Genomic DNA, 23,422 nt, shown 5'->3' on the forward strand with positions numbered 1-23,422 from the left:
AGAATAGTCCGAGCTCTGGAAGTTTCTGCTGAATAACAGAACACTTTGTACAAGCCAGAAAAGTGCTGGTCTGGCTGGTGTGCTGTGCACATGCGTGAGATTTCTCATTCAGCTAGTGGCTCAGCTTCGCCAGCAATACACTGAGGGGCTGTCCTTAGGCGCGCACATAGCTGCAAAGGGTACCACAATCTGGGGCACTGTTGAGCTCCAGTTTCTGTGATGCCCCTTGGCATCTGGGCCCCTGGGCATCTGAGTGCTGCATATGCCTTGGGCACTGGGAATTGACAGCAAGATGCAGATAGCACCTCTCCTGCGGGCTGCGTCTGGCCTCTGCTCCCTGCCCGGTGGCTCTCGCCTGCTCCCCTGCCAGACTCCCTGCTCCTGCCCACACAGCCCTGAGTGCCATGGGGAGCAGTGCAGATGCTCCGCCGTCTAAGGCGCCAAGGACTGCAGGGATGGCCCTGGGGGACAGGCAGAAATGCTGTCAGCAGGGAAGATACAATTTGTTCATGCAATGCATTCGCTTGGATCTACTGTGTACGATGGCAACAGAACAGGCAGTTTATGTAGGTAGCTTTATGCAGTGGGGTGCAAAGGCCAATCTCGGACACACCAGCCCCTCAGATCACCCAGCTTTACAGCCTAAGTATTCTGATCGGCCAAGCGGCGACAAGGAACCCAGGGCCTCAGCCACCTTAAGCTGACCAGTTCTCATCTTACATGGGCAGCCCAGGAGGCAGGTGTTGGGTTCCATTCTGTCTGACCATCAGGCAAGTCACTTTTTAGTATTTCATCTATCACCGGGGAATAATGGTGCTAATTTGCCTTGAAAGCTATTGGGGGGAAAGGGGGGTGGGGGGGGAAGCAAGGCAGGGATGACTCTGACTCATTCTCACCATGGTGCCCGGGCCCCCAACCCCCAGCAGTAGGTGCTGTGTTTGTCCACAGTTGACACAGCCAAAGTCACCCTGGGATGACATATGCAGACCAGAGACAGGTGACCATGTGTGATTCAGTGAGAGGGTGGCAGAAGCGACTCCAACACAGCTGGATTTCCAAAATCTGCATTTATTTACATTTCAAGTCAAATCACATGCAAATTCTTTTTTCCTTAACAATAGTGATTAGCAAAAAAGACTTATTAGAATTTTAAAATAGCAATTAAATATACAAAAATATAGCTTACAAAAAACAGCGAATGTTTTAAAAAATATTCTGCTGCAGAATTCTTAGTGTACAAACATGTCTATAAACCCAGAGGCTCATAAACATCTTAGGAGTCACACTGTATTTACAAAGAAGGGGAAAAACCGCCCCACCCCAAACCCTTGATGGCCTAACCACAAGAACTACTGCTAGCAATCTGACCGATCAGGTACTGATGCTATCAAAACACACAGACTAATTCGTTATGGGAAACTTTATTCTCGTTCTATAAGGACTGGAAAGAACAGTCTACTCTGCTGTTAGAAAAGCCTGTACAACGTAATACTGAACGATCCCTTTCTTGCACCCCTTCCAGAGGGAGAGTTATAAATACTGAAGCAAAAGAGAGAAACCCCTCAGAAAGAGCAGGGTTCGGGTAACAAATATCCTGCAAGTCATCTAGAGACACCAATACAAGTTACCCCCATGAAAGTGCTGGATTCCCATCTCACCACGGTGTAAACACACTGGCGGCTGTGGAATTACTCCTGATTTACAGTGGGAGGAGAGATCAGCCACGTCAGCCATCCGCCAGCAAAGAGTTCAATACTGGGGTCCCCAAAAGCAAGCCAGGGGGAAGTTAGCCTTCACTGACCATGTAAAGAGTTTTAGGGAAACCCATCCAGGAGGACACAAAGCGAGGGGCAAGAACTCCACATCTCATTGAGACAACGCAATCTGAGCGAGCTTCAGAATCCACCATGACAAATGTTCTGGACCAATGAGTAAGTGCAACTTGGGTTTTGGCAACTAATTAACACTCAGGCCCTTTGGTCAGAACCACACACGTGAGAATTTTCAAGTGCCGACTGAAAGTTGCTTCACTTTTTTTGCATAAAGCAGAAGGCAGTCACCCAGCTGTGAAACAGAACACAAGACTTAGGCATGGTCTACACTGGACCTTACAGTCAGCTGCAGATATGCAGTTCCAGCTACGGCAATTATGTAGCTAGAATTGAGGTATCTGCAGCCAACTGTAAGGTCTGTTCTCACTGAGGGAGGTCCATGGGAGCGTTTCTTCCACCAACCTGCCTTACTCTTCACAAGAGCAGGAATACGGGGGGGGCAACTGCCGACACCAGAGATCGGTTTCTCATGTCTGGTAAATCGAACTCCAAGAGATTGACCCGTTCGTCCAGTAAGTGTAGATAGACCCATAGGCACATGGTGGAATTAATACTTCCAAATACAGTTGCACTGGAGTCGTCTTTGCCACAAGGTTTGACTTTTCCAGTGCCCAGCAGATGTCATGCTTCACAAATAGTGTTGGCACTGAGGCCTGGCTGTTCACAGAGAGCCTGCTCACTCTGCTAGTGGAAATGGAAAGTTGCACCAATTGTGCACCTAGGAGAAGAGTAGCAAGCTAGAGGTGCAATAGGAACAACAGAGGTGACATTCTCTTGTCCTAGTTAAGATAGAAAAAACAACCATACACTGATCACACCTGTCCTGTTAAAATTAGTGGCCTATTCTCGCATATACACCTACTACACCTCCCCTATTATTTAGTGGGAATTATGAGTACATACTAGAAGAAAGAATGCTGGTTGGAAGTTCACATATGAAGGAACCATTAAATCAAGAGCGATACAATTGCCTTTTGCCATGAGGGCTTCTACTTTTGTCCACTGGCCAAATGTGCTCTTCAGCGCCTCTAAAGACCCAACCTTATGCCACACACATCCCACTGAAGTGAATGGTAGTTGTGGGTGGGTAGCTTGTCAAACAAATAGTTTTGACTAATGAGCTTGGGAGAGGGAATCCTACTGTGAATTTTAGCCTAATTCCACCCATAAGCCGGGGTCACTGCCTCAAGAGAAAGTTCTGAGTCTGCAGGGCTCTGTGCCGCCTTTGGGGGTAACCACCCAAACATTCTGGAAACTAGTTCATGGGAAGCCAGAAGTCAGCTCAATGACCATAGTTCTATTCAGCAGAATCTAGTGCTGGGAACTGGAGAGAGGACAACACATTCATATGCTTTGGGCCATAGGTGTAACATGCCACCGCACATTTATGGTGGGCACCTCCAACTTTTAAGACATTAAATGGCTCCCTTGAGGTAATCAATCGCTCTGCGGATAGCAGACAAGTGCCACACACAAGGTAGGATTATACTGGTTACAGACTAGAACTGGCTAATTGCCCTAATAACATTCCTCAGCAAGGTGAACCTGAGTATGGTCTAGAGCCGTGGAGTCCAATACGCTTCCTGTTCGCCACATGTGGTGAATGGGGTGGTGGAGTGTGGTAAAATGCAGCTCAGGAGAGCCGCATACGTGGGCGCCCCCGAGGCTGCTCCACGCATGCGCCGCACCACATGGTGGGACAAGCACGTGGCAGCAGCCAGGGAGGCATCTCCCCTGGCCTCAGCAGGCTTCAGCAGCAGGGCTGCTCCAGTGAGTAACCTCGCAGGATGACGGAGGGGGTGGTGGTGATGCCCGGCTTGGGGGGCGTGTGCATGGATTTCTTTTGGCTACCACTGGTTTAGATGGCTCTAACGTGGACAGCAACAGGAGAAAGACGGAGTCTCACGGTAAGAGCCCTTAAAAAACAAATACACCTCACTCCATGGGCACATCGAGAAGTGGACTTGTGTGGGTGCAACTGGGAGCTGAATTTTCTGGTAAAGCCAAGTGGAGTAAGTCGGCAGCCACGCTTCATGTATTCATTTGGCGACTGACACGGCACACCAGGCAAGAAGAGGCAATTCCTCTGGCCATTCGAGAGGACATTTTAAGGGCACCAATTTAAATCAGCTTTTGCCAGAGGTGAATAGTAACAGAGAGGAAGCTGTGCTAGTCTATACACTATCAAAACAAAAAGCAGTTAAGTAGCACTTTAAAGACTAGCAAAATAGTTTATAAAAGCCAGCTCAGCTGCTTCCCTTTGAAGAACGGTGCGAAAATGATGGCATATATGATGTTAGTAGAGGAGCATGAGAAAGTGCCCGTGATTCTGAGAGTAACCTGATTAGGTCCAGTGGAAATGCCACCATGTGCCAACAATGCCCAGATGCTTTGTATATTGGACAGACTTCTAACTCCCTTAGAGAAAGGGTTAATGGGCACAAAACAGACATCAAAACACTCCAGATCCACAAACCAGTTAGTCAACATTTAAATGGAATGGGGCATTCTGTCAATGACCTAAAGGTATGTGTGCTACTGAAAAAGAATTTTCGCACCATTCTTCAAACAGAAGCAGCTGAGCTGTCTTTTGTATTCAAATTTGGCACATTAACACATGGTTTAAACCGGGACGGGAACTTTGAGTCAGTATAGGGGCTCATCTGCATACTTGGTTTAATCTAATTCTTGACCTCCCCCTCCACTCTCTGATTTGCTCACCTTGATTATCTTGTTCTGATTTGTCCTCCTTGCTTACTGTTTTTGGTTCTCTGTGCCTTAAATATTGAGTCTGTTCTGGTCTGGCTATGGTGTGAAGAAGTGGGTCTGTCCCATGAAAGCTCACCTAATAAACTATTTTGCTAGTCTTTAAAGTGCTACTTGACTGCTTTTTGTTTTGCCAGAGGGTTTGAAGTGTCTCCTCCCTCCGTTCTTTAATTTGCTGTGCGGACATTATCCTGTATATTTGTATGGTTTCCAGGCCTTATGAGATCTGGGCCCAATCAGATCATGGCTGCATATTTACATGCAACATCATACGATGCAGAGAACCAGATAAGTTTTGTTTCAGAGAATTTCATGAAACTACAGCTCATGTTAGTGTGAAACTTTCAAAACTGAAGCTCTCTGCCCAGAACAGACAGCATCCCAGCAAACAGCATCATGAAGTCACCTCCTTGTGCCTCCGTCCCTGCTTTGGAAAGAGACCCCTAGAAATGAGAAGGAACAAGTATCTCAGCCTTGCTACTCCAATTCCCTCTCAGAGAACCAAATGAGATGAAGTGTCTGGGAATGGTAAGGCAAAGCGAGCAAGACTGTCAACTTGTAGATAGGACAAAAAGTCCTCTGGCACCTTATAGACTAACAGATATTTTGGAGCATAAGCTCTCGTGGCCAAAGACTTGCCCACGAAAGCTGATGCTCCAAAATATCTGTTAGTCTATAAGGTGCGACAGGACTTCTTGTTGTTCTTGAAGATACAGATTAACACGGCTACCTCTGATAACTTGCAGATACTCAACCACTGTCATGTGGCCATGACTTTTGGACACTGCTGATCTAAGATAGATTCCTGCCCAGATGTGAAGCTTTTTGCACTACCTTACCTACCAACCAACCAACAAAACCATCAGAAAAAAATCTTTGGCGCTGATCCAGCCAAATGCCCAGGTGCAGAACTCCAAGGATTTCTGCAGAAGCTCTGAGCATGGAGAATCTGGAGGGATCAGGAACGGTGTGAGGAAACTTTATAGAATTCCCACTAAATTCTAATCCAGACACACGAATTGGAGACACATTGACTCCAGAGTAGTGCTGTGCTCTACCTTCCAGGAATCGTAAAAGACTTGTATTTGCTGAGAACTGGAAACCAAAAGCCACCACTTTTCAATGAGTGCCCTCAAAGAAGCCCAGCTGTTCCAGGGAAGAATTCACAAATTCTCATACAGAGGCATCTAGGAAGCAGCGCAGTGCTGGCTGCTCTTCTGGGGCACAGGAGCCCAGGAATCACACATTTTTATCCTCTCTGAGACTTGGCACTGTAGACTGTGATCCATAACAGAAACAAAATGCAAATTTCATCAGGAAGACACTAAGCCAGCCCTGGCAATTTGTAACCATAGCTCAAACCCAAATCTTTGTTCCAGTCAGCGTTCAAGTTAAGATAGCTATTTGCTCAGTAAGAGCATCATATACATCACATGAGGGATGCAGATTTGTCTGAGTGACTTAGAAAATGGCTGTGGCAAAACAATAGAAGTAGATCAAAAGGGTCGGGGTGGTGGTGGGGGAGGTTGGGAAGAGTGAGCATATCACAGGACAGACAATATGGACCAGACCATGCTCCTGGTGATGCCTGTGGCAAAAATACCGCACTGACTTCAGTGGCAGCAGGACTGGATCCAAGGTCAAGGAGGTGTTTTTTGTTGTTGTTGTTGTGTAGGCACATGAGAAATGCATAAATCAGGCTCTATCAGTGAAGTCAGCAAAGGCTGCTGGGTACAGTTTGTGGTCTCCCATCAGCCAGCCCGCCTGTCTAGCCTAACCTGCCTGGTGAAGACTCTGGAGGGCACTCGCTCAGGTACAGTCAGGCCCCTGAGTGGCGGAGCCCAGGAAGAAGCTAAGGGCAGTTGTCCTTAGCACCACAGGCCCACCCACAGCCACGTGGAATGGTAGGGCAGCGCTACAGGCATTTCCAGGGGCCTGAAGCTGCAGCTGCCACCACTGCAGAAGAACAGCAGCGGCAGCCAAAGCGCTGGGTCCCCTTGAAAGGCCAGGCCCTGGGGCAACTGCCTCCTTTGCCCCCATCACAGGGCCTGGGTTGTCTGCTTCAGCTACAAGCATTGGCGGTGGTGCAGTCCTGTCCTGGAGCTCTGTGAAGGAAACAAAGGCACCTAACATTGCTTTAGTCAATGCCCCCGCCCACTACCAGCATGGTGCTGCTCGCCGAAAGGGAAACAGCCGCGCCTGGGCCCTTCCTGTTTGGGTTCAATGGGGAACTTGGAGTTCACGGTGGACAGAGTTGCTAACAGTAGCCATTCACAACCCACCCTTCTTCCCCATGGTCGCTGGAAAGCTCCTCTGTCAAACTCCCCAGTGACTCAGCTCAGGCAGACACCTGGGGGCAGGCAGCGGGGTTCACATTCAGAACACTTGCCTTCCCCCTCTGCTGCTCCCCCACCACAATATGGTCTGCAAACATGCAGAGTGAAAGAGTCAGTCAGTGCGCATGCAAAGGAAGTGAATCTTCCCCCTCTGATGGCCCTATCTGGAGGCCACAGAGGGTAAGGGGTCTGTCCACTGGGAAAAATGGTTGTGGGATTGGGCTCTTATAAAGCAATCCAGAGAAGACGCAAGGACCCTGGGCAGCACGAGATGTAAATGGGACTGGATGTGCCAGCAAAGGGAAGGAGCACAGTTAAAGAACCTGAGAACCTGCTTTGAATGGGCGTAGCGCTGAGGTGCTGATGGGATTGCATTACCATAGACGCTAAGCACACGGGTGTGTGCCTAGGAGGAGAAAGGGCTAGCACGCCAAGACCAGAAGTAAGATGCACATTTCCATCCTTTCAGACAAGGGCAGCTACATGCATTTAAGCAGAATTCCCCTCTGGTCCAGCTGCATCAGTGCTGTTTATTATTGGTCTTATTGAGGACTCTCAGTAGCCCCAGTACTTTTGAGTCACTCAGAGTGGAGCTAGAAATCAGAAACCACCTCTGCTTAAATGCACATGTTGAACCTCCCTCACCCAGCTCCCTCAGAACCGAACGAGGTCCCGAATGAAAGAATTTGCCCGACTGTAGGAGATAAGTATAGTCTAGCACACTACCAACATTTCTACCACTTCTTGGCCTCTTAAAAGACACTTATGGGTAAATTACTGCTCAATAACAGCACAGAACACAGAGCCAGGGCTGGTGGCTGCAAACAAACTCCACAGAACCCCAGGAAACTTGGCCACACGCATAAGTGGTCATCCAGCTAACTGAAATCATGCTGGATTACAGGTGTTGCCAGGCAAGAGAGTTCTGGACTAGAGAGGTTCAGCCTGTACGTCGGCCAAACACCAAGCACGCTTCCCAAGAGCACTCCCTGTCACACAAGCATTTCAGAAGCCACCCAGGATAGTGTTTCTAGTGGTGGTGCACATCCCCCCTGCCTCAGTGCACATAAAATTTACTCTGCATGTCGATGGGAAAAAAAAGTTTGCGGGAGTACTGCCCCTGGAGACATCCGCACACAAACAGACCTTCGGCCCAGCTGCTCATCCTGACGTGTATCAACAGCAAATGGGACAAATGACTGTCCTCTCCACCCCCAGAGAACCACCAGGGTGGAGCTACGGTACCACTCTAATTCCGAGCTGAGAGAAACAAACAAGATGGCTGAGGGTCATCGCTGGCTCTGAGGTAACAGGCAGCAGCTCTGCTGACTTTAGTGCGCTTCAGTCTGTCTGCTTCGAGGTTCAAGCCAGCCCTTTGCAACTGTGATGTGCAGACAGGACGGTGTACAGGAGGATGAGACTGTGCCCAGCAAGCAAGCTTCCCCAGCTCCACGAGAAGGGGGAAGTATGCAAGCGCTGAGCCACGGGCAGCAGGAGGCTTTCATACCACAGAGACGAAGGAGGACATGGGGGCAGCTGCTGCATCGTTTGCCCCAAGTGCCTGTTTCCAAAGCCAGCTGACTACCAGCGCTTGGGAAGAAGTCATCCCCATCACCTTCCAGCGCCCCCGCAGGGGCTCTCTCAGGCGGAAGAAATTCTCCAGAGCAGCACCAACCACACCTCTCCCCTGACAGGCCCACGGGGGGGTTGAGTTTCCAGAGATGACAAATGGGGAGCTGTGGGGGCTCAGCACCTTTACAACAACAAGGCCATTCATGCACATTAGAGCTTCTCTCACTGGACCAATGAATTCTGAAACATGCCAGTCCTTCCCCAGGAACTACTTCAGCCCAGAGGGCTTATGCAGCGGCAGTGTCTCAGAGGCTGCTGGTGGACTTGTCTGGCGCCACCCGTGCTAACAGGCCGCTGTCAAAATTGTAACTGCTCCGTCGTCCCACGATTTGGGGAAAAAATCTTCTTAAAGGAACAACAGGAAACCTGTGTCTTAGCACAGCTCATTTCACTGTGAGGTAAACACTGACTGGATTTGGGCTCGGGGAGGGATATTTAAATGGGGTGTGAAGGTTGGTTGAAATTTGAGATGGGACAATGTCCATTGCCAGAACAGGATCTGCCCTCAAAAATATCCAGGCCTGCATCTTGAAAGACTTTGCCTCATAAGTTTTCTTGCTATACTCATAACACTATCCCTCCTTTCAGTACAACGCAGAGTCAGCTAGTCAGAAACAGGTACCTGGTCTACACAAGTAACATCAGCGACACGGTCTGTCATAAAGTGCTCTCAAAAATCCAAACTCAGGCTTGCCATTGCCTTCTGTCGTCTTGCTGTGCTGGTGGCGTATTGCTTTGGTTGTTCTGAACTCCAAGCATCTGGTTCCAACCCCCAAAGTGCACCATGGAAGCTCTTCATGAGACAAAGGGAATCCTGGTAGCTGCACCTAGGCAGTAAGTAACAGTTTCAGAGATCTGTGATTCTCTGCGTAAGTCCACTGTCTTCATCCTTGTGATACTTTTTGGGCTCAAAGTGTCCTTTGTTTGGGAGAAGCTATACAATGTTCTCAGCCCCTGGCAGAGGTCCCTGGGGAGGCCCATGGTCCTGCTTATTATGGAGTTGTGCCAGCTGTAGGACAGGCATATTGCAGAGCGGACACACCTTTCGCACCTCCAACCACTTAATGAGGCACCTGGGAACAAAAGAAAAAAGGACAGACTTAATCCACACGGAACCAGACTACCACCACCGAGTACTTTGTACACTTCTACAGCCCCAGTCACAGGCGTGGCTTCTATCACCTGCCAAACCTTCATTCTCCCAGCCGCTCGGAGGCACAAATCATCATCTCCATGTTAGTGCTGCGGAAACAGAGCTAAGTTAAATGACTCACACATTCACATAAAGAGTCAGTGCCAAAGCTGGACTAATCAAGTCTCACATGCCAGGGTTCCCCACACCCCTGCCATTTCCATCTTCTTGGCACGTTTCTCTCTCTAGAGTTTTAGTTCATCTTAAAGTCCCTCTTTGCAGTCACACTTCGAGACACAGCAAGCAGGTGTTTTTATAGCAGGAAAATTGCTAAGTTATCTCTGCACAGGAACTTGTCAGAAATCAGCTCAGTCCAAAAATGTTAAAATTCCCCAGCCTCCTCCTAGGCAAGCAAAGAACTGCACTTATATGTGCTTGATTCTGCTGAATTGTGATGGCCTTTCGAATGCTGTGGGGTCTCGCATCTGCAAGGTTGCTGTGTTTTAAAGAGCAAGCATCATGCAAGCAAACCCACATCCTGGCAAAGCCTCTACCAGGACAGAGCTGGCACCCCCCCACTGAAGCTCTTGCCTTCTGCTGGCCCTCAATGCAGCTGAGGGCTCCTCCACAGGCGCTCTGCACACCAGGCTGGCAATTAGGTCCAGTGTTGCTGTGGGAGCACATCTCTGCTGGAAGCAATCCCCCCTCAGAGCAAAATATTGCAGATTTGAGCACTGGCCCAGGACTTGAGCTTATACCACAACTGCAGCCTGGGAAGTACCACATCATCATCATCAGCCACTACGTGCTCAGTGCCCGTTGGTGTCCGATGCCTCCCTCACTATTTCCTTCCATCTTTCCCTGTCCAGTGCGGAGTGGCTTAGCTTCTGGTCACTAGCTCCGTACCAACCTACTATACCATCTACCTATTCTTTGTGGGGTCTGTTTCTCCTATTCAAACTGTCCATTACGCTGAATACCAGAGACTTGAATTTTCATTTGTTGTTTATTCTGCAGATATGCCCGAATAGCAGTAACTTGCATTGTATAACCTTCTGCAGCAGGTTCTCTTTCAGCTGTATCTTCCTATATAATTCCTCATTGGTGGCCTTCTGCATTCACCCTATTCTCAGAGTCTTTCTATAACTCTGCTCAAATGCCAGTATTCTTTTCTTTGAATCTTTTGTTAGCGCCCACATCTACACCTGTACAAAATGCTGCTGAATACACACGTTTTCAAGATGCTCAGCTTCGTTCCTAAGTTAATTGCTTTGCTTTTCCAGCTCTTATCCATCGCCTTCAAAGTCATTCTTGCTTTCACTATTCTTGTCACTCTTTCCTTCTTACACCCTAGCTATGTTATGTTGCTCCTCAGAGAAGTGAACTTCTCTACGTTCTGTAGTTTGATCCCATCTACATTTATCTTCCTTCCTATTTCTTTATCTCCAAATACCATTGTCTTCATTTTATCAATGTTCATAATCAGTCCATACCGCCAAGGCCAGTCCTAACTAATTGGCAGCCCTGGGCAAATGGGGACCGCCAGGTAGAGGGGCAGTGGTAGATGTGCCCTCCCAGTTGCTGCACCCTCCCATGGAGTGGGGGAGGAAGTGCACACTCCCACTGGCCTCTGCTGCACCCCCGGCTGCCCACAGTGTGCCCTGGCTACCCCCAGGCCACTCAGCTGCAGCCTTGCCCCCCTCCCCGTCCCCATGTGGCAAGTGCCTGCTGGCTCCGGACCCACACAGGTCAGTCCATTTTGGCGGCCCCTTGACATTGGCAGCCCCGGGCAACTGCCCCGATCACCTGCCCCTAGGACTAGCTCTGTGTACAGCTTGCCTTCCTCATTTAACACCTGCACCATTCTCACTAGCTTCTCTTCATCCTCCTCGATAACTGTATCATCTGCAAACCTCAAGTTAATTCTCATCCCGTGCACGAGATATCCCTTCTACCTTTTTCCTGATCTCATCCATCGCTCTTTCTAGGTGCGCGATGAAGATACTCAGTGATATTTGATCTCCTTGTCTCGTACCTCTACTCATTCTAAACCAACTTCCCAACTCTCCACTCGTTCTCACCGCTGCCTCTGCATTGTTGCTAATATCCTTCAACAACCGTATCAGTCTGCTATCCACTCTATTTGACTACAACACCGCAAGTCACTTTCTGATCTATACTGTCAAATGCCTTCTGAAAATTGACGAAGCAAGTGTATATGTTCTTGTTCTTTCATCACACGTTCTCCGCTATCTTAGTGCCCATATCTCCTGTATAGTACTTCTATCTTGCCTGAACCCCACCTGCTCATCCAGTAAATGTTCTTCTATCTATACATGCTGGCTCTCAATTCTGACCATCTTTGGCAGACAGCAGGAAAAGAACCAATGGAGGTGCCCAGCACTTTGCAGGACTGGGCCCTAAGGCTATGTCTGCATGACAGCCTAAACTTGAAATAAGCTACACAATTTGCCAATGGTGTAGCTCATTTCAAGGCAATTTTGAAATAGGCTATTTCAGCAGGTGGGGCTGTCTAAATGGCACCACGTTGAAATAAAGCTCTATTTTGAGGCATCCCTTTCTCCTCCTGCAGCGAGGTATACAGGGATGCCAAAACATCATGCCTGTTGTTTCAAAAACTGTTTTGAAGTGATGGGCGCATTGCACAGAAGCAGAGTATTTTGGGATACTGCAGTAAGCTGAATGGCTCCAGCCGTGTAGAGACAGCCTAAGTGCCCAGTGTCTGGCTTTTTCCCACCAAGGAGCTTTCTCGGGATGCTTTGAGCAGAAGAGACATTGGCTACTAACAGCCAAGCTCCAGAGGCTCATGCAGCTGTTTCCACTAGAGCAGGTTGCTTCTCTGTATAAAGTGTGTGGAGTATCTCATGGAACATGATGATCTCAAGGCCTGAATAGGTGCAATGCACACCACCACCAAAGCACACGGAGCAGACAGAGGCCATTACAGACAGACTGATACCTGGATCTGCAGGAGATTTTATGAGGAAGTGTCTTCAACATGAATGTGAAGAGTGTGCTCTTGTATGGGTGTGAGACCTGGCATACTAAAAAAAAAATCTTCAAATCACAAGCTATGGACATTCATAAACAGACATCTGAGGTACATCCTTTGCATCAAATGGCAAGACTTGGTCACAAATGAGGAGCTTTAGAACAGAGCATGACAAGAACCACTTGACGTTGAAATCAAGAGAAGAAAGTGGGGACGGCTAGGCCACACTCTCAGAAAACCATCATCCAGCAAAGTCCGCCAAGCTCTCAAACAGAACCTGCAAAGAAAATGCAGAAGAGGAAGACCTCGGACAACATGGAGAAGATGTACTGAAACTGAAGGACAACAACTGGAGTTCTCCTGCGGTCAGCTAGAAGTTTTGTCTCAAGGCAGAGTGAAGTGGAGGAGACTTGTAGATGACCTGTGTTCCACTCACAGTACAAGGATTTTAGTGGTAGTAGTAGTAGAATCTACACAGAAAGTCACAAAATCTAGTTCCATATCCAGAACTGAATGACTGAGAAACAACCTTTGCACGAGTTGGAGAGCATTTTGCCATGCTTTGTTTCGGCTACATATGCTGGGGAGAGGAAGGGAAATCTGTTCTTACCATGGGAACACAAGAGCACAGGTCTGGAGCAAATCTGAGGCAATGTCTATTTTGCTCACCTTATGTCCCTGCTGTGCTGCTCTGCAGGGAAGGAGCGCCCCAGCGGACAACATAAAACCACCCTCCACAAGTGACAGTAGCTATGACTGTGGGAGAGCCTCTCCTGTCAACAAAGTGCTGTCCACAGTGGTGTTTTTTCACAACCTTGATTGACAAAGGTTTTACCAACAAAAGAGCAGTGGAGACCTAGGTTCACAGTTCCCGCACATCGTCAGCGGCGAGAGTCACAGCACGCTGAGGGGAGGGGAGCGGAACGCATGAGCTTTTAAGTGTGTGTTAGCACAACTAAAATCCTGTTGCAGGGTGTGAAGTTCAGGACTAAACTGGAACGTTCCAGCCCAGCTGCTCTGGAGAGCCTGCTGGCCTCTCTCCAGCCTGGGCCACGAGAGAGTTGGTTGCAGGGAAGCCAGCCACGGCCCCTCCCACGCTGGATGCTATACAAGAGCAATACCCACAGCCTAACAGCATGTCCGGACAAGTACTGACTCCACTGCTAGCTTTGCTGCTAAGACGCTGGTGCAGGTCTTCCTTTGTGATCAACCCCAGCACCGTAAGCATTCTCCTCCCTACATTTCACCCTCGCAGGCCAGCCCGCTGAAAGGTGGTTAAGCAAGATGTTCTTCCTTTCAGATCATTCTGACTGCATCTTCCCTACTGCTCAAGTCCCTTCACTGAAATGGATACGAGAGAGGCAACATGCTCTGGCTAGTGGAAAGAGCTGCATGAGCCTCTGGCACTTGGCCATTAGTAGCCAACGTCTCTTCTGCTCAAAGCATCCCAAAAAAGGCTTCTTGGCAGAAGAAGCCAGACACTGGACACTTAGGCTACGTCTACATGATTGGGGGTGTTCTGGGAGCCCTCTCTTTATGCACCAAGTGCCAGCTGTTAATTCAGCAGCCTCTGCATGCCTCTACTCTCACCTTCCTCTCCTCATCCAGCCCTCCCTGCTCTTCCCAGGTGCTTATCTGGACTCCACCAGCCATGCCACACTTCATGCTCCACATTTGTGTTCGAAAGCCTGGAGTACCTTGGGCAAGCACCTGTCAGCTATGCCAAACTCTCCAGGAAAGCTTGTCAGCTCCAAGTGCCTGACTGCGTTTTCAGCATTCCACACTACAGTGAGCTGTGCTTTTAAATTGGAGACAGGCCTTGGACATGTTTAACTGCACAGCACGTGGCACATGGTCATGCCTAACACCTAGAACCCTAGGCTTTCCAACACCTGTGAATTTGTAACAAATGCAAAGTCTCTCCATGAAAGACAAGGCACACATGCAGACAACTCTTCCCAGCAACTTTCAAGGCAACCATGACTAGACTTCCAAAACGTCAGTCAACTCAACACCATAAACGAAGCCTTACTGAAGAGGAGTGGCATTTCGTTAATCCTTTAGAATACAGCAAAGGGCGACACAGACAATATAAGCCTTTGTAATTCCAAGGCCATCAATTACACAGCACAGCCAGGTTTCCAAGAGACTTGCAAGGCTTCTGTCAACATAACTTTGATCTTTTGTACTGCCCGGTAGCTCAGCACTTACTTTCTGTGGAAGGCATGTTTACATGGACAGATTCCCAACTCATCCTTGGGCTTGAACTCCTCCAAACAAACAGCACAGATCTGAAATGAGAAAGCAGAGAGAAAGGAATCAGTCACTGGAAAACTTTCTGAACGCATACTCTGGGGTAAGGCTAACTCAATGGAAACATTTCCCCAGGAGCCTCTCCAGCAAATGGAACTTTTGACTAACACGGGAGTGTTTTATAGAACTGTTTCATCTTGTTTCAACCTGGATGCACATTTGTCAAATGGTCTTACTATGACCTACACTGGGACAGAACATACCTCAGTGAAAAGGGCTTCTGTTATTCACTTGTGAGCCTAACAAAAATACTATAGGGAAAAAATATCCAGAAGCCAGATTTTCAGGCCTGGTTTATGATGCACAGTTAAGCTGCCTTACATCAAGTTATCTTTGGAAGAGTCTTTACTTAAATTTGACTCATGCCAATGCATGTGCTTGTCTACCTGAACTAGAAACACTACCTCCCTGAAAGGGGCAGTCGTGTAAACATAGTTAGGGCAAAGCCGTATCAGTATGGACACTAGGCTGCCTCTCTTGATTATTAAGGGTCCTCAGGAGCCATCTCACAATGTCCCACACTAACAATATAATTGATACAAGCACTTGTGGTGAGGTCATGCACCCTAACACAAGGAGCCAAGAATGCATGCACACAGGTGATTTAATAGCTGCCGTGACTATGCTAACATAAAAGTTAGGCCAATATAATTTTGTAGTGTAGACATGGCCACAATGAACATGAAACCTTGACAACTGGATACAACTCAGACATCACTGCCTTTCTGCAGGCCCACGCTTCCTCTGTTTTTCCTGTAGCACAAGCAAATGCAGAGAGTGTACAAGAGAACAGCAAGTGCTCTGTGCTGTGCAGAACCCGTTCTATGTGGTTCAGGCTGAATCACCAAGCACAGACCAACCTGAGTTGGGGACAACCACGTTTCAGAATTGGGAGAGTTTAAGTGGTGAGTAACCCAAGGCCTCCGTTTGTTAATCTTACCGGGTAATCCAAATCAAAGAGTTTAACATTAGTAGAATCTCAGGGTTCTGAACAACTCAGGAAGGTTGGTTATTCCCACTCTGAAAACGTTCTTAGATCTGAACAGAATGTGATGGCTCTGCTTTCAAAAGTTTGTAACTGAATGGTGACTTAATACAGTTTTGAAACTTTACTATACAGAAAAGTGCTGCTTTTCCTTTTAGTAGTTTACATTTAACATACTACTTTATTTGCCTTTTTTTGTGGGGTGGGGTGGGGGGGTGTCTATGCTGCTGCCTGATTATGTACATCAGGTTCCAAAGGAGGTGTGTGATTGGTCAGTTTGTAACTCTGAAGTTCTACCTTACAGCGTAAATCCAAGGACCACTACACTGTAATTGAGTTTCTCAACATGAAAACTCCTACGATGCAGCTGGGCCCCAAGGTGGACTTCCCCCAACCTCACTTCCATTAGATGACCAGCAACGAAAAGATGAGGGCTTTCACCACCCTGCTGCTCTGCAATTACCCCTCTTTATCTTCACTTCGACTCATTTCCACTATGGGAAAGCCCAATCTGATTTTCTTTAATGTTTATTCTGTGTGTTCCTCTTCCTCAGCAGTGCTCTACAGATAGACTGCACCATCATGGGTGATGTCAAACACCCAGACTTTGCTGACAAAACAGTTATTCTTGTCTACACCAGTCTGAGCTAGTTAGCAATCAGATATAAAACCAGTTCAGCCCAGCTCAGTTTTAAAACCAGCGGGCTAGTGTTTAGCCTAAGTTTAGAAATAGTACTATAGGCTAGATCTTCCCCATATGAAAAACTAGGAATTACGTCCTGGCTAGGAGAAAAGGTACAGGGGCCAAGCTGGCCAACTGGTCATACAAATCCAGATCAGCTCACACAGCAGGTGGCCCAGTGGGGGGTAAAGTCCTTCTGAGTTATTTACTTTCATGAGGCCTACGCAGAAGAGTCTTGGTAAAAGATAAAATAGAGTCTACAAGCTTAAGAGTCACATGGTCTAGTTGCGTATACCTCCTAAATGCTAATCCTGACTCTGCCACCTCTGTCACCTTGGGTAACTCACTTAATCTCTGTGCCAGAGTTTCCCCATTTGCATTGTTATGAAGGATAGTGAAAGTCTATACTGGGCTTTGCCCACGTAAAGTACTGCAGAAGCAGTACCAATAATCACCTCCTCCCTTTGAACCCCTGAGGCTTATGCAGAAAAAACACAAGCAAACAGAACATTATGTCTCCTGAAATTCAAGAAAAACTAGAGTGGTCTGAGGCTCGTTAAAGGTGGTGGCTGCAGATCTTCAGCCAAGCTGCTTGTACGAGGAACACATTTTGATTCTTTAATCTGACTCACAAGTTCTGAGTAGCCCATTTTTTGGGCACCCAACTCCTTTTGTCTCTGATTCTTCACTGAAATGATATTTTCCAGGGGCTGCATGGCTGGTACTTGAGGTGCAGGGCTCTTTAATGTGCAGTGCTGTATTTTAATACTGTTCTTCTCACATAACCGCAAGTGATGGCCCCACTCCAAAAAGGCTTAACAAAGGCACAGGCTGTCCCAGGGCAGCCCACTGAAAAGGAAAGAGATGCAGGAACACAAGGAGCTCCGGACTGCCCTAGACTTTTCAAAGGGAGCAAATGCAACCAATTATAGCCTGTCATCAGTCTCAAGTTCTCTGTGTAGATCACATCAGTGCAGCAACTCAGGCAAGCTCACTGCTTCAATGGACGTTTGCCCAAGTCGAACCTTCAGGATCTGGCCCTAGATTTCTATTCGGACTTTTTATTCCCCTCCCATACTATGAACACAGACTTTGCCTGAGAAGCAGCACTCCAGAAAACAGAGCAGACCTGCATAAATCCAAGAGCGCTACGAGATCGTTTCCCTCCTGGGTGTCTGCCAGCTCTCACAAATGGCAATTTCACTTTCCAGAACATTCTTCTTCCCAAGCAGAAGCTTTCCAAGATTGGCCTCTGCCCCAAAGGTGAAATCTGAGGCAGTATCTTTTCATTTTTTTCCCCTGAATTAAAGTGCTAAAAAACACCGGAGCTCTGGTTTTTGAGGGGGAGGGAGGACGGCAGGGGGAATCTGTGTTATTCTGTTTCAGCAAAAACAAGAAGTCTGGTGGCACTTTAATGACTAATACATTTATTACGGTGTTCGAGAATAAGCTTTTGTACTATCCAAACCTCACGTTCTCAGATGCTGCAAACAGTAGAGCAGTGGTGTCCAACAGGAATTTAAAGATTGCCACCATTGTGGTTGTTGTTTTTCCATGTTCACTACATTCTCCCCCACCGCTCTAAATAAATGCCCTCTCCCCTCCCCCCAAGGCCTCTTCCCAATCAATGTCCTTCCTCAGAGAGGGTGGATGGCACTCCCTGTGTGCAGCTCTCAGGAGGAGCCACATTTAAAGGCTCCAAGAGCCACATGCAGCTCAAGAGTCGTATTTGCCACAACACGGTGGCTTATTTGCCACATGTGGTGAATGGTGAACATACTGGACATGCATGATGTAAAGGAAAGGACACAGATGGAAGTATGAAAGAACTGATGCCACACTCCTATCTCTGTGCCCCTTCCTTGTCTGTTTTCTTGTCTCTTCAGCATCTGATGAAGCGAGCTGTCTCTCATGAAAGCTTATGCTCAGGTGCCCTAATACATGTCAGTCATTAAAGTGCCATTACACTCCTTGGTGTTTTTTATTTGAGAACTGTCCAGCTTCCTCCCTAAGCCAACATGCTGAAGCCTCAATTATTTCTGTTGCTCTTCTCTGACATTTCTTTGGCTCCTCCACATCTTCCTGTAAAAGAAGTGCCTAGAAGTTAATGTCGCATCAAGGCCTGAAGTCCAGCGGACAAGAGGAACCATGGATGGACTAAGCTGTTATTCCAGGCACAGTCTCAAGAGTGTCTCAGATCCTCCCATAACTACACATTCCCCTCTCGCACACAATGAACACTTCCTGGTGGCAGGACACATGCTGTGAAGGATGCACGCAGGCTAAGGTAGCCCGAAATATTGCGTCTCCAGACTAGTGGATATTCCAGTACTTCTGGAAATGGTGTGGGCCCAGGTGTGAATCCTGTTCCTGTGACCTCACATATATGGTAAAGGCTAAGTCACATTGCATGGAGGGTGCCACTTGGAAGAGAATGCTGCTCCACTCCCACCACCATGACAATGAAAAAAGAGGACTGACTGCTTTCAAAGCCAGGCAAAAGGCCTGCCCCAAACTGGCTGGTGGATTAAGTAAAGACATGAGTCTAAACAGTGGAAGCAGATGAGAAAATGAGAATTTTGATGGGGAATATTTGAGTCTGTCCAGCAAACCACCACAGGATATCCCTTCCCTACTTCAGTACACCCAGGCACAGGAATTTGTTTCATATGGAAATCACTTCTTCGTTTAAAATAGCTGCTACAAAGTCTTGCTTCTGTCCATCACTGTAACTAGAGATCAGTCGGCTTTTGCTGTTAGGGAACTTTCCAGCTGCTGCGAGTAAAAATTGTCGGTTAGTTCTAGACAAATCAAGCTATCATTTGACAAACGAGTTAACATAGATTTGGTTTCTGAAAATTTCCAGCTCTGTGAAACAGGCCTGGGTTTTAATTTAAGTTCTTAAAACAGAAATCAAGTATTTGAATAAAGTTTCACACATTTCTCCACCAAGTTCTGGTGTAAACAAGAAGCACGAACCCCTCTTTGGGGAGTTAATCCTCAGTGCAGGTGATAGCCCTTGAGAAAGTTTTACATAGGCAGAACTGTTTAAAGTGCATAAAAGCAGGCAGCAGAGATTGTTTATTTGTTAATATCGTCACCTTCGATGAGAGCCCACACCCACAGCATGTCAGTGGCATGGCCTGAGAGCGCAGAAGCACACATGCTTGTTCTTCCATAGGCATGCCCTGCAGGCGAGGGCAGCCTGCTTCATACTTTCAACTTGGTGTGCAGATATTTCCAGGTGGTTTAAGTTTTCGTTTGCTCAGAAACGTCAGCCAGTATATAGACCCCATACGTCAATCCCCCCCAGTTTACTAGGCTACGATTACGGACAAGAAAACCATCAGTTTATTTCCTGGTATAAGGCGTAAACAGCCCTAGAGGAAGTTGCTGAGGGAGGTTGTAGAATCTCTATTGTTGGCGATTAAGAGCAGGTAGACAAACGCCTGCCAGGAACAGTCTAAATTAATAATACTTAGTTCTGCCCTCTGAGCAGAAGACAGGCCTAGATGACCCCGTGAGGTCCCTTTCAGTCTTACCATTCTAAAAAACTCAGGTGTTGTTGCTAAAGTAATCAGCAGCGAAACAGCCAGCAATGCCATAATTCTGAACATATCAAAACAGATGCATTTCTGCTGTGAATGGCCACCCTCCCTACCTTTCAAGGTATTGTTTATCTGCAGACTCAGCAAGGCAGCATTGATATGGTTCACACTGGGAAGGGGACCTCGGCGATCATAATTTTTTAAAACTGGAATGAAATCCACAGAGTAATTACTTTGCCTAACTCTGGTAGCAACCAGAAATGTACCCATATGACCCATTTCCATGTCTGAGCCAGGAAGCACCTTTCTATTGTTACATTTGAGTTTTCTATCATCTTATACAAATTATTTCTGTTCCCAAATGCTTCTCTCCTCGCCCTCCTGCCCCAAACCAACCCAACATCCAGCCCAAACCTCACTGTTGGGGCAATCCTGATGAGGCAACTCAACCAGCTCCCACATGCAGGAAGCAACTAATTCGGGACAGAAGTATTTCATAATCAGGCTTCCACTCATTTTGAGAGCAAACAATTTAGAGTTCTTGTGACAATGGTGTTTGTTTACACTTAGTCTACTTCAGAGGCTGGAGGCGTGTGTTACATAATATGCATATTGCATTCCCAGTGTCTCATGTCTACTGCCCTTCCTCTCTGTCCAGCCAGGCTGCAGGCAATGGGCTGTGGTCACCAGTTCCCTATAGGCATCCAACCATCCACTATTTCTGCTTTGTTCCAGGCTCTTTTGCTGCCTTTAGCATTGTTAATTCATGGCAACAACAGGAACCAACAGAAGAAGAGAGGTTGCATGCCCGGGGTGGGGGTCTGTACTTTCAGACCGCTGCTGCACCGCCACAGACCTTTTGGCTAGAGCGCTGAATACTACGTGATGGGTACATTAGGAAGATGTACTCTAGTGATCCAGAAGCTGAATGCAAATGAAGGTGTTTAAGTTTTAAGTGGGGACAAGAGGTGAGTGGGTAATCATTAGTCTGTTCTGATCACATTCCTGTAGCACAGCAGCCATATTAAACATCCAAACTGGGTTACTAAGTAACAACGATGTGGCAACAGCTCTTCGCTATAGTAAACAATCTTTCTGTTCCTGGACAACCTGGTATTCATCAGCTCCTTTCCCCCCACCTCACTTACGAGTCTACAGTTAAACAGTGGCTAGGGTGCGCTCCATCTCCCTGATCCGATACAAACACAAAAATGAGCACCTGTTTCAAAACTTTTCGAGAACAATAAATAGTTCTGTTTGCTCCTGACACCTTAAGTAGAACAAGGAAGATTTTCATTTTCATTCTGTTCCTCCTTATCTACAGATTTTGGTTATTCTTTATTTAACTTTGCCCACCTCCCTCAACACCATGTCTGTACTAGTGTGTTGAATAATCATTCCAGAAAAGGAATGCAACAAACAGCTGACTCCCGAACCAGAAAAAGAGGCCTCGCTGTGTTGGTGTAATAGCTCACTGTTGCCCTTCGTTACTTGCTTACCTCATGCAGATTAAGCTCTTTTACTTTTTCCTTTAGAATAACCTGCAAGACAGAGAGATGGCATTAGTTACTTGGACCATTCCTGATTGCTGTACTTTATTTAAAGGGAAATCTCTGAAGACTCAATTGAGGCAATAAACAAATTCATCCTTTTCACTTCGTTTTTCCCCCTGGCAAACTGGCAGCAAGTCAGAGAATAATCACAGAATGGATTGTACAGTTGTAATGTTATGAGTGTCAGAATGCTTGCTTAGGCTACAGGAGCTGAAGAGAAATCACCAAAATGCTAAAGGAAATCTGAGTCACAATGTGGGTGAGGAAATATCTTTTGTTGCACCAACTTCTGTTGGTGGAAGAGAAACTTCTGTGCTTTGCACAGCTCTTCTGTGTGTCTGGAAAAGAACCAGAATATCAGGACTAAAGAGAGGCTGGGACAGATGGTTATGTATAAGGGGTTAACACACATTGCAAATAAAAAAACACTTACAAATGAAATGGGTAATTAATACAACTCTGCAGTTAAGATAAAGGAAGGCTATTAGGTTATAAACTGTTGTGATGAGACATAAAACCAGGGTCCCTGAGATCGTGATTTTTAGTGTCTAGCTCAAATATCTATATGCCCAGGCTTGACTTGAGAGAGATGTGCAAGTTTCCTTTGAGGACCAGGACTAGTCAGATATGGAATGATCACCTTCTCACGATCATGTGCCCACGGGCGATAAAGAGTTTGTCTTATTTTTCTGTGACAGTCTGTTCAAGAGCATAGCAACTGTCTGCTCTCATCCACACAGTTGCTGCTGATGAGGGACTTCAAACATTGTAGGGCAGGGGTCGGCAACCAAAATAGCAAGAGCAGTTATTTTTTCCGGCTCCCCACCCCAATCAGTAAAAAAATCAATTCCAGAGCTGCAACGCATGTGAATATGAGATGGTCCTTGATACATAACGTCGAACAATACTTTTTGTAACCCCTATTTTAAGAACAGCACACACTCAGGCCTTTTCTACACAGGCCACTTCCTTCGGAAGTGGCATGCTAATACACGGACCAAAATATGCTAATGAGGCATGGATGCAAATTCCCCACGCCTTATTAGCATAACGTCATGTGATTTGGAGTCTGGAAGACCGTTCTTCCAGACTCCAAAATGCTGTATAGAAGCGCAGCCCCTTCTTCCCAAAAATTTTTTGGGAAGAAGGGGGCCTCCGGAAGGAGGATTTCCTTCCGGAACACCCCGCCCCAAGGGCCACGCTTCTACATGGTGTTTTGGAGTCCGGAAGAACTGTCTTCCAGAGTCCAAATCCCGTGACGTTATGCTAATGAGGTGCGGGGAATTTGCATCCGCACCTCATTAGCATCCTTCGTTCTGTGTATTAGCATGACAGAAATGACAGAAACGGCCTCCATGTTTGTAATGTGATACACGTTTACTGCAGGACATTCACAAAACTTTTTACATATTCTATTTCCTCCTATTTTATGGGCGTGTTCGTACCACTGTCTTCCTCACTTTCATTCCTGGAACCTTCTCTCTCTCTGGAGGACCCTAGGGAGAGTTAGCCAACATTTTGAGATCACAAATCGTTTATTTAGATATGAGTTGTTTGTTTGTGGGCTTTTAGATGTTCCCTGTTTATCAAAAATAACCAAGAGGGTTTTTTTTCTTTTAAAAAACGTGGC

General features: G+C 47.0%; 1 protein-coding gene across 5 annotated transcripts in view; it reads right to left on the reverse strand.

The window, feature by feature from the left end:
- Nucleotides 1–1,052: 1,052 nt before the first annotated feature.
- Nucleotides 1,053–23,422, reverse strand: part of RNF24 (ring finger protein 24) — a 79,640-nt gene continuing 57,270 nt past the window's right edge. For all 5 annotated transcript variants that reach the window (XM_074992249.1, XM_074992250.1, XM_074992248.1 and 2 more), the window contains 3 exons: nucleotides 21,739–21,780; nucleotides 14,923–15,002; nucleotides 1,053–9,639 (listed from right to left, as the gene is read on the reverse strand). In XM_074992249.1, the coding sequence (XP_074848350.1) occupies nucleotides 9,501–9,639; nucleotides 14,923–15,002; nucleotides 21,739–21,780 (261 nt within the window). In that variant the 3' untranslated portion in view covers nucleotides 1,053–9,500. The remainder of the gene's footprint in view (nucleotides 9,640–14,922; nucleotides 15,003–21,738; nucleotides 21,781–23,422) is intronic.

Source organism: Carettochelys insculpta, chromosome 4 (assembly GCF_033958435.1).
Source record: "Carettochelys insculpta isolate YL-2023 chromosome 4, ASM3395843v1, whole genome shotgun sequence".
NCBI lineage: Eukaryota > Metazoa > Chordata > Testudines > Carettochelyidae > Carettochelys > Carettochelys insculpta.